The 15,717-nt window shown below is 37.0% G+C and overlaps 1 protein-coding gene across 4 annotated transcripts in view; it reads right to left on the bottom strand.

The window, feature by feature from the left end:
- Window positions 1–12,086, bottom strand: part of LOC122646632 (kinesin light chain 3) — a 41,031-nt gene extending 28,945 nt beyond the window's left edge. Inside the window, exons 1-10 of one of the 4 annotated variants that reach the window (XM_043840220.1) lie at window positions 11,861–12,086; window positions 11,060–11,155; window positions 9,610–9,800; window positions 9,387–9,491; window positions 8,288–8,388; window positions 4,992–5,070; window positions 4,764–4,775; window positions 4,608–4,673; window positions 3,344–3,412; window positions 3,181–3,237 (exon numbers count right to left, since the gene is read on the bottom strand). In XM_043840220.1, coding sequence (XP_043696155.1) covers window positions 3,181–3,237; window positions 3,344–3,412; window positions 4,608–4,673; window positions 4,764–4,775; window positions 4,992–5,070; window positions 8,288–8,388; window positions 9,387–9,491; window positions 9,610–9,800; window positions 11,060–11,155; window positions 11,861–11,969 — 885 coding nt within the window. In that variant the 5' untranslated portion in view covers window positions 11,970–12,086. Of the gene's footprint in view, window positions 1–3,180; window positions 3,238–3,343; window positions 3,413–4,607; window positions 4,674–4,763; window positions 4,776–4,991; window positions 5,071–8,287; window positions 8,389–9,386; window positions 9,495–9,609; window positions 9,801–11,059; window positions 11,156–11,860 lie in introns of all 4 variants that reach the window. The other 3 variants (XM_043840217.1, XM_043840221.1, XM_043840219.1) reach the window with 3 other exon arrangements.
- Window positions 12,087–15,717: the final 3,631 nt, after the last annotated feature.

Here is a 15,717-nt window from a genome sequence, read left to right as displayed (position 1 = left end):
CTTTATCTCTTTGGATGCATCCACAGATTTGAGGAACACTGTCCTCCCATCACAATAAACCATGAAATTGATAATGGACTTTCTTGTAGGCCCAGTCCATCCATCTGCCATTATAGTCACCCCATATGTCTCCCATATACTCCTCATCTCACTAATGTACTCATCAATCTCACTCTTTTGTTGAGGTAGATAAACATTCATTACCTCATATGGGGTAGGGCCCTTGAATCCTGGGCCAGCCTCTGCAATGGTATCTATCATGGTAGTGTTTGCTGGGATGGTATGGTATAGCATCCACTTAGCTATTGATTCTTTAACCAATCCCTTCATCCCCTTCCATGCTCCTTTGATTCTGAGTTGAGTGGTTGATTGCTTCCTTTCTTCTTATGCAATTTAGGATCAGATGCTCATGGTGGTACTGGTACTGGTAGAGGTGTTGGGGCTGCCCTCATACTTTATGATCTTCTAAAATGATTAAAAGATCTAGAACCTCCAGAACTGCCAGCTCCTCCACTACCCCCTACTCTCTGTCTCTGCTGATCATCTTGAAAACTTACTCTACTCCTTGAAACAGTCCGCCTAAAATCCCTAGCCTCCTCTGCTGTTTGTATGTCATTAGGTACTGCAATGTCCTCATCATGATCATCAGAGGAGTCATCATCATCATCATCATCATGGCATCATCTTCCTCCTCCCATCGAACTCCTCACTGTATCCTCAAGCTGTTCTCTTATCCTTTGCTTGTCAGCCTTCCTCTTCTTCTTTCCCCTCAAACTATCACCAATCTCCCTAGCTACTTCAGTAGGGACCATATAACAACCTACAACATCTTTAGATCCTCTAGTCAGATGGTTGTTTAAGTCTACTAGACCCACCTCCCATAAATTGCATGTGACAATAGTTACATATAGATTTTCTCTTATCCCCATCAATGGGAGTGCCATGTAACCATGCAGTGTCACCCCTATGCTGGCTGGCTGGTCTCTCTTGTTCCCTCTGTTCTCTTCGTTGAGTTCGTTCCCTCTGCCCCCTTTGTTGACTACTTTCCCTCACCTTTTGCTTGCCCTTCGCACGTTGTTTATCACGATCCGCCATAATGATACTTGTTTACTGCAATGTAAGTAACACAAATAATTAAAAAACTTAATGTAGATGCACTTCAATTGACACTTTTAGATTACTAATACACTTGTATAGTTATTTAATATTTTTCCCCTAACCCTTATATTTTTCACATAATTAAAAACAATTTTTTATATATAATGTTAATATAAGTATTGACCTAACACAACAAAACCGAAAATTAGTAAACATAATATACGTGTAATGCATTTCAAAACATATAAATAACTTTCATATTTTTTCATTATTTTTTAAACTTAAAACTCATATTTTTCCTTATTTATTTCTGTTTTTTTTTTTATTTTTATATATTTTTCTTAATTTTCAAAAATTAAAATAATTATTTAAGAGCAGAAAAATAAATCCGACACTGTAAAGCCATAGATCGGCCATTGGTGTCTAACATATATTTAATTCATTACCATCTAAGTCATATTACCCCTAATTATTTCCTATTTTAGTTGTAGGAAAATGAATTTTTAAAACCAGAAAAAAAAAAAAAAAATACATATGGAAAATTTTTTTTGACACCGTGAGGCTGTAGATCGGCCACCGGTGTCTAACATGTATTAATATCATCAACATCCAACAATATTTGTACAAAGTATTTAAAAAAAAATAGTTTTAGAGAAATAGAATTTACCTTAAATAGTGAAAATAGGCTTGGATGATGAGCTTAGATGACCCTCCGACGTCTTCCCGGCGACAAGGAGCTTCAACAATGCTTGGATGATGCTTGGAAGGGAGGAAGAAGAGCAAAAAATGAGGAAGAAGAGAGAAAAACAGAGTTTCAGCAGCTCTCGGTCGAAATATTGACCAAGAGCTGCAAAATATGGTATAAAATGGCCCCTCACGTGACACTGTTTGTTACTTTTTCAATATCTCGCGATATATCGTGAGTCCACGATATTTCGTCAATATATCACGATATATCGTCAAAATATTGTATTTTTTCAATTCGGATTGGTATCGTATCTCGGACCGCTCGAGATATACGAAATTTGGCGATATATAGCCGAAATTTCGCGAGATTTTGAACCATATGTACAACCTTAAAAGGAAACTAAAAGAAGGAAATATTCTAACTATATCATGGTGCGACAAACCCCCACTCGTGACACATCTTAACACTCCTATTTTCTTTTTCTTCTTCTTCACAGGTTCTGGTTGTTGAGATAAAGGTTTGTTACATATCTATGTGCTAAACTGAAACCTCCCTTCTTCAATTGATACACAATCAATACCTTGCTAGTGAGAGTCCAAGCAGAAACTCCAACCCTAAGATGTGTCTTCCCCCAGATTTTCCCCCTTTCTCTGAACAGATGGGCCTAAAATATAGCAGCTACTATAAGATCTAATTGTAAACAGTCTTTTGATACCATCTTTTTGTAATCTTTTCATCAGCCACCAAGCGTTCAACATTTTAATCACACATTAAAGATGTGAGCAATCTTCTAATTCCCTATAGAAGAAGTCAACAAAAGTGAGTCTTTCAAATAATATTCCCTCATTCATCACATCATATCATTGATCAGTGGGGTTGTTCAACAAAATCACTTCATATATTCATGGGAATCAATCACATAATCTACTATCATCGACACATTAATCCTCTAAAAACTCTAACACGGTCACCTTTACCACTTGAAAGCCACAGGATAGAAAGGCAGGGTTTTGTGACCCCGGGTTGCATTAACCATAACACAAATTCTTACAACAATATAAAGTTAGAAACTAGATGAGGGTTGATTCTATTAAAGGAACAAGATCTAACAGCAAGAGGAAGAAGAAGGAGAAGTGAAGAAGGAAGAAAAATGAGAGTTGGAAGAAATCAATGATACTGGAGAAATAGACTCCACTCACCTATTTTGTCATTAACAACTTCTGGAAATTACATAGGCCTCCCTGAGGAGGTAAAGGAAAAAAGAGCAAAAAGTAAAATTACAATTTAACATGACTTGTGCTACGCTAGTGACAAAAGTACCCCTAACAACATAAACTCTAACACATAAATGTCTACAAGATTTGCAGAAGTAGCTGACAGAAATACTATCTTACCTGAGAAAAATGACGCAATCTCCGGAGACATATCGCTGATTCCCCTAGGCCACCCTCCTGAACATCTCAGACAACAATCAGAAGTCAGCAAAGGAAATGCAGAATGCTACTACATCTGCAATCAAGTTCTATGATTCCAGAAAACAGTTGCTCTTGGGGGAACCTCCAATATCCTAATTGAATCCTGAATAAGAGCCTCCGCATCTTTCTCCTTTCCTTGAAGATACAACACCTGGGGAAGACAACAGCATTGCTAATCTGTCTGAATTACAAACAAAGAAAGACAGAGAGCATGATGAATCGCATAAAGAATCAACAAGATCAAAATTTAGTTAATCCAGTGTTTCTCAATCCAGGCCAGCCCTGACAGCTGGACTGTTTTATCCGATATCTCAGCCCGCTTTCAGTTTGGTTGGCTTATAGATACAGAAGGGGGTTTGTTTTTATGCTTTATAAGTATGGTTAGATGAAAACACATATTTAGTTAAAATATATAATATTTTGGGTGAATTTATAATTCATTACCAAAGGAGAGGGAAAAATATACAAGGATTGGAGGAAAAAACAAAGGCACAATACAATGAAGCCCAGCCTCAACTAGGAGGGGCAACAGGAGGATACAAAGAAATAGGCAGACCCCAGGATGCAACAATCAACCTATTAGGAGGGGAGTCAATAAACCGGGATGAGGGATTAGAGAGATTGTATTTAATGTTGAAGATATAGAGGACAAAATTTGCTGCACGGTCCTTGAAGAGGGGGTCCAACCTCCAACTTCTAAGATTATATCCATCCAGATATGACTGATACATCAAGTCTGCTACACAAGCAATATTTGATACAATTATATGATGACATCAAGCCAACATGGATGACTTATCAGTTGAACTAGGCTAATACAACGCTACCTCTTTTTTTGGCTTAACCTCCACTCAGATTTTTAAAGTCATATATTCAGCTCAAAGAAACTTCTTAGGAAGTCAATGTAGCATGGTCCTGGTTATAAGCACTGTATTAAGGGTGTTCAAGCTGTACGTCTATGTAATATATATTTGATATCTCATCCAATTTACTGAACACTTGAACATGTATGCAAGGTATCAACCGTTACGAGTATAAAATGACTGCAGGACATCTAACATATCAACCTCAAGGTCTTTAAATTATCCCTTCAATTTACGTGGCTTAGCCCAACAAAAATGAGCAACGGTCAAATTTATTCATTTGAATCTTAATTACTTCGTGCATAATCACACACCAAAATTTCTTCATCAAGCATTTATGCTACCAAAATTGAGGTCCCTATTTTAATTAAGGAGCAACTGGCGGCACAAGGATATCTGGGAAGAAAAAAGGGGAAAACCAACAACAATAAAAACAGCAATATAATTATAATAAACAACTAAAAGTAAGATTTAAAACACTACCATTCCAAGATGATACATTGTATCTGCATAGTCTGGATGGCCAAATCCCACAACACGCCCCTTTATCTACAAAATCATTTGTTGCTATTGAGAGAAAAATTGCATAACCAATGGAAAAGCAACATCAAAGAGAGTAATACAACATAGACTTCATACCTTCAAAGCTCGCTACCAGAGTAAGAATGAAACAGAAAAAAAAAATATGGTAGTCAGTAGAAAGGAAAGGATTTGGCAGTTATAAAAGAAGTATAAGAGTGTCCTAGTAAGTTCCTAACAGAAGAAAAGATCCAACATGATAATTGTAAGATACAAATTGCATGTCAGTAACAGAAGTGTCCTACTGTATAAAACAAGATACACATACTCAAACACAGAGGTGAGTACCTCATAGCACGTACGAGCTTCTTCAAGTTTCCTCTGTACAAGATAATACTGACCAAGGTTGTGCAGGGCAGCTCCTACGCTGTGTTACTCATGGTTATAGTTCACAGTATTAGAATGATATATGTTCAGGCAGTGCAGTTTTAATGCCAAAAATAAAGCATAACTTAGTTAATTAACCCATAAAATGATTAGGCATTTGGAGTATAAAATAGGCGAGTGGGAAGGGTTATCCATATACATAATAATGATTGTTAAGGTGGCATGTAAATGGAGGATTAAAAAAAAAGGGGAGAAATGAAGCACAAACATACACATGCAATCAAAATGAGAGCTCAAATTCTTGGAAAAGGCTAGAGACATGAGTCTTAAAGGTATATTTGGGAAAATTTTGAGTAAGGGTATGAGAATGAAGGAAGCAGAATCCATTAAAAACTTCCACGGATGATCATTCCCTCCAAGTGATTACACTTTCACTTGGAGTCTTGGTGCCGAAGTGGATATTGCCAATAGACCACCTAAAGGAAAGAGAGATTCAAAGGAGTATAATGTTTCCTGTGTTTCTTAAGCTGAGGATCTCATGGCTGGCATAGTAATAGTTGTTACCTCTGTTTGAGGATGTTTGGCTTACCTTAAAGCATTTATGAACTGTTTGTATCATGGTAAAGGATTTGTGGAAGGAGAAAATGAAGAATTTTTTTAAGAAATCTCAATCCATTAGATGAAGCAGACCACTTCACTTAGCAACTTTTAGGGATGACAATTCCCTCTAAGGCTCCATCTGGTTGCAAGGAAATAAAGGGAAAAAAATAAGTGAAAATAAATCAAAACTAAAATGGAAACTTTTATAATCATTACCTAACATGATTGTGTAACTAACTCCAAAATATTCCAAATCTAGTTATTAAATTTCACTCCATATTGCAACCAAATCCCTTGAATTTAAGAAGGAAAATAAAGATTCCATTTGAAAAGTTTGATTACAGTATTTAGTAAGAGTTTACAGCATTATGATTACCAAAGTATACATTTCCTTTTTGTAAACTGATTTCCCTTCCCTTTACTTGCAATCAGATGGAGCCTAAGGGTTGAGGCTTTCACTTGGAATCTTGCTGCTGAATCAGCTACTGACAATTGACCACCTAAAGGAAAGGGCAAAGGGGATTTCCGCTAAACAAATAGATGTAGTCCATGTTAAAGAAGTATGAGTTGTTGTCTGTGTTTGTTAACCTACGCAATCTCATGACCGGTACGGTATTAATTGTTACCACTTGTTCAAGGATGTCTTTCTAACCTAAAAACATTTATGAAATATGAACTGTTTGTGTCCTGCTAAAAATATAGTAAGAATCATCGGATTCCACTCTGTGGAAAAAATAGTCTTGCTACGCTCAAGGGTTTGTGGAAGGAGAAAATCAAGAAATATTTTTGATATCTTGGTACGCATCCCAAAGCATGTGCACCTATTTGCTCCGTAAGTATGGACTGGTCTTGCAGTAAGAATTTGAAGTCTAACTGGACAAGGTTCAGGGAATATCAGAGATTGATTGATGCATACGAAACCAACATACAAACTGAAATCCATGGGGTTCTCCGTATTGGTATTATTGGAATTACTGGTGGGACTATTTGTAATGATGGGAGTTGATTGTTAATGGCTAAATCGGAAATTCACTATGACTCGCATAGTTGTCATGGCATCTAGGCGACCCAAGGCGTTGGAGGGGACCAAGACGTCAAGGTGACACCAACAAGGTGCCTAGGCGACCAAGGCACCCTTTGCTAACAACTATGATTTTCAGTAAGTTCATATTTACTATATATAGACATATAGTAATTGTGAGTTTACTGCTTAAAGGAAATCGTCAGTAACTAATTTAGATCCCCTTTTCCTACTTTTTAGAAAATATATTAATAGAAGTTTAATTATAACTTTTAGTCACTTCGCAACAAATTAAGCATCTAGGTAGAACAAATCAGGAATTTAAGTCTGTTCCTTTTTAAGTTCATGTTCGTAGGTACAGAATTAAGCACTTAAGTGTGCTGCTTGTTGGATCCCACATCGGCTGTGAGTGGGATCATCCTTGTCTTCATATACGGATATACCTATGAGTACTTCCACTTAACAGACCGGTCTTTTGAGATGAAATCTAACACTGCTACATATGTAATCAGAGTCATAGTAAAATTAATTATTTTCTGGTTTATGAGTCCTTGTTTAATTAGGAGAAAGTGGCCTGTGCCTTCTCTCTACAGTTAGTGACATAGTGGATCAAATTTTGGTTGATACTTGCTAGTGGAATCCCTTTTTTCTTGTTCTTCCTCCGCTAGTCAATACCGAACCCAAAGACGAATCAACTTAACACCATACCTCCAGAGGCTCAAATGCCTAGGCAAAGACTCACCACTTTGAAAACCTTGGATTGTATCCCAATCTAAAATCGCACTCCAAGCAACATTTTGGAAAGATATTGCATGAAGAGAAGCACCACAATCTTAGCACACACCCCTCATAGCAAATTCCAATTTTCTTGGAAAGGAAAATAAATTTTCTTGTTTCTTCTAAAAGGAAAAGAAAATTTCTTATTTCTTCCTTCCATCTAGAAAATGGAACCATTGCCAAAGCAGCTTCCCCTAGGTACTAGACAGAACAGGTCAACGTGCAAGAATAAAATGAGGTTCAAAGGGCATATCCAGTATATAACAAAAAGAAGTATGAAATAATCCCAATACCCTAGCTACCTCATGATGATGAGAAGATTATTCGCATCCTCTTCCTCTTCCTGACAAAATTAGAAAATTTGAAGCCTTGTTTGTTTGGATATCGTAGATGACCACCTAGTTTAAAACCACCAATCATGCAAAACCTTTCACTCTACATCTAATTCATCAGGTCATTCAAAGAACATCCAAGACCAACCCCCAAAGAAGAGAAGAAATTTTGAGAAAGCTTTTCTACTAGCCACTGAAATGATCTTTTCATGTTTATCATTTTAAGAACTACGTGCATTCTTCTTACATTGTACACCAACAATTTTAGCCCTACATGGCTACATGATTTTAAATTATACGATTCTTTATAGCTCAAAGTATAAGATGTAAACTTCTGTTTTTCTCAAGGACCTGGATAGGATACCTCAAGTAAGTTGTTGCACAATACACATAAATAGAGATAAATATACTTTCGACAAGAAAATCAAATTAAAATATGGATTAATCGACAATACTAAACCCCAGCTAGAATTTACTTTCATGTCAGAGTCTGCTATTTGAATACAGAAATAAAAAGTATAATATACCGTATATCCTCGGGTCCAAATGATTCCTCCAAAATATTGATAGCTTCCAGATATAATGGCTCAGCTTTATCAAACAACTTTTTCACCCTGTAAAGCTCAGCCTGAAATGCAAGTATGCAACCATAGAAAAACAATGACTTACTCATGAATAATGTACATATCAACAACAGCAGATAGACTTGCTATCTGAAGCATGCACAGAAACATAACCATAATTTTTATTTTAAATTATTGAATATAATCTAAGAACCTGCAGTTTATTTAGGGTGATGGTATTGTGCAGCTAATGTTAAATAAGGCATACAGACTTTGAGATGTGCAGTAGGGATCTATGAACTATGAAGATTAATGAAATGCATGGTAAGAAGCCATAATAAGATGATTCTCATATTTTACAAAAAGTAGACACCATAGAAGCACAAAAGTTAATGTCAGGCCTTCGTGATAATAGTTGAAGAAAGTTCATATGAAAAATTTGCAGAACCAGCAGTCATGATCTGATCCAGTCAGACATGAAAAACCAAGCTGAACCGAAAAAGGATGCCTCATCCTCTGCAAGATTATTAGGTGCACCCAACTCTTTTTCCTACCCTAGTTGATCTCAAGTGGACGAAAGGGATATTGTCGCAAATCTTGCATGCAATCCTGAGGATTGTCATAGCATGTCACAAGTTGCCCATATGTGTATTATCAGAAGGCCCACATCTTACAAATAAAGTGTTTGATTTTCATTTTTCATCATATGAATGTCAAACTAAATTCTTGACTATATGAACTTGAACATATGTCAAAACATAAAATTTAAGTCCCTTTTTTTTTTGAGAGTTTCAGTTGTCAGAAATAATACCATTAGAGTTGCATTGCTTTCAAAAGTACTAGTTGCTAAAACATCATACTAATTGCAAGAAGGGATTGCACATGCAACTGTATTTTAAACACGACTTTAAAATAATCACCAGGTAAGTTTCGTATAGGAAAATGAGCATGCATGACAGTTTGTGGTCCAGAGGCACAAAGGAAGTGGAACAAGAAACCATGAAAGGAGGGAGAGGGAAAATTAAACAGGTTTAAATTGAAAGTACATTTGCATCTGACCCACCAGATTGTTGCATGCGGATGCAACATGAGGGTCCCTATCCCCAAAACCTTGTTTAGCTTCTTGTAATGCTAACAAAAAGTAACGTTCAGCTTCATCCAGTTTGCCCTGAAAGAAAAACAAGAAATCATTAAGAGGAAATACAACCAACCCAGGTTGTGGAAGACCTTAGAGAGAGGGGAAAAAAAACTGAATTAACAAGGACTCAAGGGCTCAAGTTACGTGCTTGCAGAAATAAATCCCTTGCATTATCTGTAAAAACCCTCCACTTAGATGTATGTAAATTTGATACCACAGAGCCATCCTCAATTCTACGCAAGGTAGTCAAATCAGCCTCTCCTGGAATATTTCCATTATCCGGATCAACAGAAACATCTTCTGCCAAGGCAAGGTTGCCATTTATCCCCATAACTATTGCTGCCGAAGATGCAAAGAAAATTGTCATTTAGCTTGAGAGGAAATACAAAAAGGCCGTACCCAGAGGAAATATGTTCGTCTGAAATATGAAACATGGTCCACATGTGAAATAGCCTGAAAAACAAGTGCTAAATGTGAACCAAATGGATCAACGCCACCTGAAAAAGGATCCTACGGCGATTCATGAGAGATTTGACCCACTTCAAATGGATCCCAAACAGAGACACAAAGGAGCTGAAAGGTACTCGTTCACCTGGCGGTAGGTTAGGTCAGCATCCTTGCTTTTCTATTTCACTTCAAGAACTTCAAAAAATCTACCTTCGAATCTCTTGGTTGATGGGTGGAACACTAATCCATCCTTTTCACATGGTATAGCCTCTACTGGAATCCTTCCTGATTCTACTGTTCCAAGTCAAGAGGGAAAAGAAGAGAGAGAGAGAGACTGTTGGCCGACTCTCAAACCCACTCTGATACCAAGTTCGCACTTGTAGCATGTTTCAGCAAGAATAGGAACCAAGAAAGGATGTTGCGCACGAAAGGGTGAGAGAGCAATAATCGATGCCTCTCTCCTATATTCACTCACATTAGATTAAAAAAAAAAGTAAGATTACATAAGTGCCCTTTACTAACACCCAATACACATATGTGCTTATTTCATATTCTATTTCCCATTCTAGGCTTACAATATGTACTCTAACAGTATACCTACAAGGACCTTCTGTGTCCTAACTTAAACATTTGATGACAATACCTGCATAACTGTCTACCATCTAAGCAGACCAGATTAGAAGAGATATCTCTAATTTCTTAATGACTTCAATTTAGCTTAATGGAGTCACACTGCTCAATAGGGTCTGAGAATAAATAAAAAAGAGCGTACCCAGTGCATGAGGCTCCCACCTATGCGGGGTCTGGGGAGGGTCATAATGTATGCAGCCTTAACCCTGCTTTGCAGAGAGGCTGTTTCTAGAGACTTGAACCGGTGACCACTTGGTGACAATGGAGCAACCTAACCATTGCACCAAGGTCCACCCTCTCAATAGGGTCTGAGAATGCTAGCATAAAATTTCCTTGATGATCGCTATAATCCCCTGACCTCTAATAGTTGGTAGTAAGTAGTAACATTTCAAATATTAGATAGTTATCATTTGTAAATGCTAAATATATTTTAAAATCATTTTTTTCCCTTGAGATCACATGAAAATTTGAATCATCAAAGCATAAGCATTATAGAAATCACCCTATTAAATGAGGTATACCAGCTTGTCCAGAGATTATAAGCCATAACGAATGGTCCCATTGATTATGTCCGCAACTAGAAACTCCAAAACCATATTCGTAGGAAGACCTTATACCTGAAGGAAAAAAAATTGGGGTTAGGGGAGATGAAACTGGGTAGGAGACCACATTCACAAAATATAATATTCACTCCAAATAAAACGGCATCACTAAACCCGGTGAGCAATAGGGAATTAAAAGTTAATATATCTTTAGAATGTAATAAGAATGTAATCAACAAAACCTAATTATAGCTTAATCATGTATAACTACATGAAATCAGAGAATGATCATGTTAGCACCAGTCATTTATGTTCCAACTGCTGACATAAACATGTAGCATAGGGAGACAAGGATTAGTTGGAGAGGACAAAAGTTGAAGAACATATGAAATGAAAACGGATAATTGGGCACTGACCGAAAAACAAAAAAGAGAGGAAGAAATTGACAAATCTATTAGAGTAATTAACCTTTCAAATTGCATTCGAATGGAAAGCAACAAACAGATGAACTCTATCTACCTCGATTAAGAACTCGCTAATAGCATTGGCCATTGGGCAAAGAAATTGTCTCAATGACTCTAAATTATGGAGAATGATAATCAGAAAAGTCCACCTGACAGTGCTTGCTACGTAAGCTAAGTCTTGTATCCAAAAACGAATACAGAAGATAAGAATGAATTAACATCACAACGATCGATTAACGCATGCAAGACTAAAATTAAACGTAAAATGTTGGATTGAAGATTGATTAAAATGCAACAAGAGAACGAGAGAACTTACTAGATTGTGTGATTGATGAGAAAACGGAAGTTCTTCTGCAAGTAGTAGCGTTGGTTCTTGAAGGGAACCGAAAGCTCCTGAATAAACCGGTGGCTCGTCGGAAAAACATCTCCGAGTATTCTTGAGAAACGAGAGAGATGACTGTGGAAATGGCAACTGTTCGGTGGGTTGTTTGGCAGTGGACTTAGATCTGACCTAACCAGGAATCACCAACGGTGCATGCAAACGCCATCAATGAGGCCGTACATGAATAAGCCACCTGTCGTGCCATGTGGACTTGTGCGCGGAGCTGAACTTTTTTCATTTTTATTTTTTGATAAATTTCCCTTACAATTAAAAGAAAAAAAAATTATGAATAAAAGAAACTTTAAGGAGGATGGAAGTACGCAAGACACAGCAGGTCCTAATAGAAGTGTGGAAGAACTTAGGAATCAGGGGTTTATCAGACTAATCAAATTGTATAATTTGATTATGAGTATGAGGAAAATGTTAGATGAATGAAGGAAAAATATTGTGATTCACATTTACAAAAATAAATGTGATATTCAAAGCTGCAATAATTATAGATGTATAAAACTAATGAGTCATACTATGAAATATGGGTGCAAGTTTGGCCCTACAAGCCTTGACCCACCTTGCTGGCCCCCTTGAGAGTTGAGCTCGAATAGGGCTTGGGCAAGATTTTTCAACCCTGAGGGCAGGTTAGGGTTCCATTTTTTAGGCCCAAGGTTAGGGTCGAGCCAGGCCTAGGTTGAAGCCTTAGGCAAAGCCCGACCCGGCCCAGCCTGACCTTGGTTTTAAATTGCTATTATATTAAATTATTTATTCTATGGGCAAGAGATCTCTGCTTGGTCGCATGGTCTCTACACCAGCGTCTGGGCCAATGAGAGATTGCAACCTCGGTATCCACCCAGGGGCAAAGGCGTCATTTTATGGTACCCTGTGAGAGGGCTAGGGGGCGCAACCAAGCATGGATCTTTTTCCCTTATATATTACATTTAAGTTTTAACTCTTTAGTTTTAGGGTTCCCACTTCCCATTTCACAAATCGCAACTTTCTATTTCGTTATCCTTTACTCTCTTAGTTTTAGGGTTTCATTTTGTTCACTCCTTCCCACAAAGACGAAGTATTCAAGTCGTCAAGCCTTCAACCAAATCGACAACTGCTCCTGCAAGTTCCGACAAGACTGCAACATAGGTTCTCTCTCTCTCTATATATTGCTCTATACTTGTGTATTGGTTGATAAGTTTTCTTTTCTCTTTATATGATGAAAATCCATATATGCAATCGATGATGGTTATGGAAGTTGGTTGGAGATTTAGTTTGGATTTGCTTCAACTCAATAGAAAGATTGTCTTCTAGTTTGGCAATCCAAAGATTCAAAAAGAAGATTTGATCTTTGATTAACGATACAATCCCTTCCGCCAACCAACCAGCTTATCACATACGATGATTTCAGAAAAATACACACACAACATCTAACTTTGCCACTTTGCAATCTCGATGAACTTGCCTACAACAACTGCATCTCCCTTCCCCCTCCTCATGGTCAGGTCCAATCAATGTCAGCCCTGCCCGACCTAGTTAAGGGGACTTAGGGTTGGGCTAGGGTTTTGAAAAGCCCGTCCCAACACGACACTGTTGTAGCCCTACTATGAAATTATGGCAAAGGGTTATTGAAACCCACCTAAGACAAGAAACTATCATTACGGAGAATCAATTTGACTTTATGCCGGAAAGATGCTATTTACTTAGAAGACTCATGAAAAGATTTAGAGATTGCAAGAAGGATCCTCATATGGTCTTTATGGACTTAGAAAAAGCTTATGACAGAGTCCTTAGAGAGTTAATTTGGCAAGTACTAAAGAAGAGTGTTTCATGTAATATATGTGGACATACTATATATATATATATATATATATATATATATATATGATGGTGTGGTGATAAGTGTAAAAACTATGGGGAGGCCAAGGTAGTGAATTCCCAATTACAAGTGGGTTACATCAAGGATCAACTTTAAGCCCTATTGTTTGCGCTTAGCATGGATGATTTAACCAGAGACATTCAAGATGAGGTTCCTCGGTGTATATTTTTTGCTGATGATATTGTTTTGGTGAATGAGACAAAAGCAGGAATTAACGTCAAGTTGGAATTATGTAGATCAACCTTAGAATCAAAAGGTTTAAAGATAAGTAGAACGAAGACAAAATATGATGTGTAACTTTAGTTACACAAGGACGGATAATGAGGTGGTGAAAATTGATGAGAGAGAGATTCCACAAACTGATTATTGTATATATTTGAGTTCAATCATAAATAAATAAGGTGATATAGATGATAATGTTTCACAAAAAATTAAAATAGGATGGATGGAGTGGAGAGGTGCTTTCAGAGTGTTGTGTGATCGACGTATTCCTCTAGAACTTTAAGGAAATTTTATAAGACAGTCATACGAGCGACTATGATATATATCATGGAATGTTGGACAGTTAAGAAGCATTAGATAGATAATTTTATTTTTTTTTTGGTAAACATCAGATAGATAAATTCAATGTAATGGAGATAAGGATGTTGAGATGGGTGAGTGGCAAAACTAGGAAGGATAAAGTAAGGAATGGTCATATTAGAGCTGATTTGGGAGTAGCTCCAATACATGATAAACTACAAGAAAGTCATTTGAAGTGGCATGGTCATGTTCAATGGAGGCCTTTGGATGCTCCAATATAGAGGAGTGATTTGATTTAGATTGAAGGAACTAAAAGAGCAACGGTAGACCTAAAATGACCTTAGGAGAAGTGGTGAGGAAAGACATGCATAGCTTAGGTCTTGTATCAAGTATGACATCGAATAGAGCTTATTGGAGGGAACGGTTCCATGTAGCTAAGCCCATTTAGTATGCTCAAGCCTCTCTTTCAAAGATTTGTTTCTCCAATTCAAGCTGCATTTGTTCCAGATAAAGATATCCCATAATGTAGTTATTGTTCATGAATATTTCATTACTTAAAAAATCATAAAGGAAAGTGTGGATGCTTAGCTTTGAAGATTGACATATCTAAGGCTGATGATAGGTTAGAGTGGGACTATTTAAGAGCTGTTTTTGAATTTTTAGGGTTTAATCAAAGGTGGTGTGACATTATCAGCTATTTGATTTTTATCTGTACTTTCTCAATCAAATTGGAATGTATATGTTTAAATTTTATTGAACCTCTCTAGGTATTCGTGAAGGACGTCATCCTAGTCTTTATCTTTTTATCATAGCCATGGAAGGATTGTGCATGCTTTTGAATGCATATTTGGTATTTGAATCTTTTTAAAGGCATTAAGGTTGGGAAAGCTGCTCCTAAGGTGTCATATCTATTCTTTGCTGATAATATATTTATATTTTGTCGAGCCAATAAGAATGATGTTGACACTTTACTTGCGGTTATTCATTTGTTTTAAGATTTTCTAGTCAATATATAAATTTTGCCACGAGCCGGGTTTTATTTAGTAAAGCAACCCCAGTTGAAGTCAATATATATGGTCTATTGGAAAGTTGGCAATTCTAGTAGAATATCTATCTGGAGGGAACCTTGGATTTCTACTCTTAATCATTATTAGGTTTCTGTTTCTGTTCCTCAGAATGCTTTCTTTTCAAAGACCAATGAATGGAGTTGCACTCAGTTGCTAAAGCCATTATTAATATTTCTTTGAGTAGGGATTCTATAAATGATTATTGGCCTTTAACTAGGACTAGAGCTCTTACTACTAATGTGGCTACTTGTTTCTTGAGCTCTTCTCTAGGATGTTGTGTTGCAATGCCTCCTTTAGGAAACTTTTGCAGACTTTATGGAACCTCAAAATCCATCTGATCT

The sequence above is a fragment of the Telopea speciosissima genome, chromosome 11, assembly GCF_018873765.1.
Source record: "Telopea speciosissima isolate NSW1024214 ecotype Mountain lineage chromosome 11, Tspe_v1, whole genome shotgun sequence".
In the NCBI taxonomy this organism is placed as follows: Eukaryota; Viridiplantae; Streptophyta; class Magnoliopsida; order Proteales; family Proteaceae; genus Telopea; species Telopea speciosissima.
Note: the sequence above shows the minus strand (reverse complement) of the source record. Positions and strands in the feature narration are given on the sequence as shown.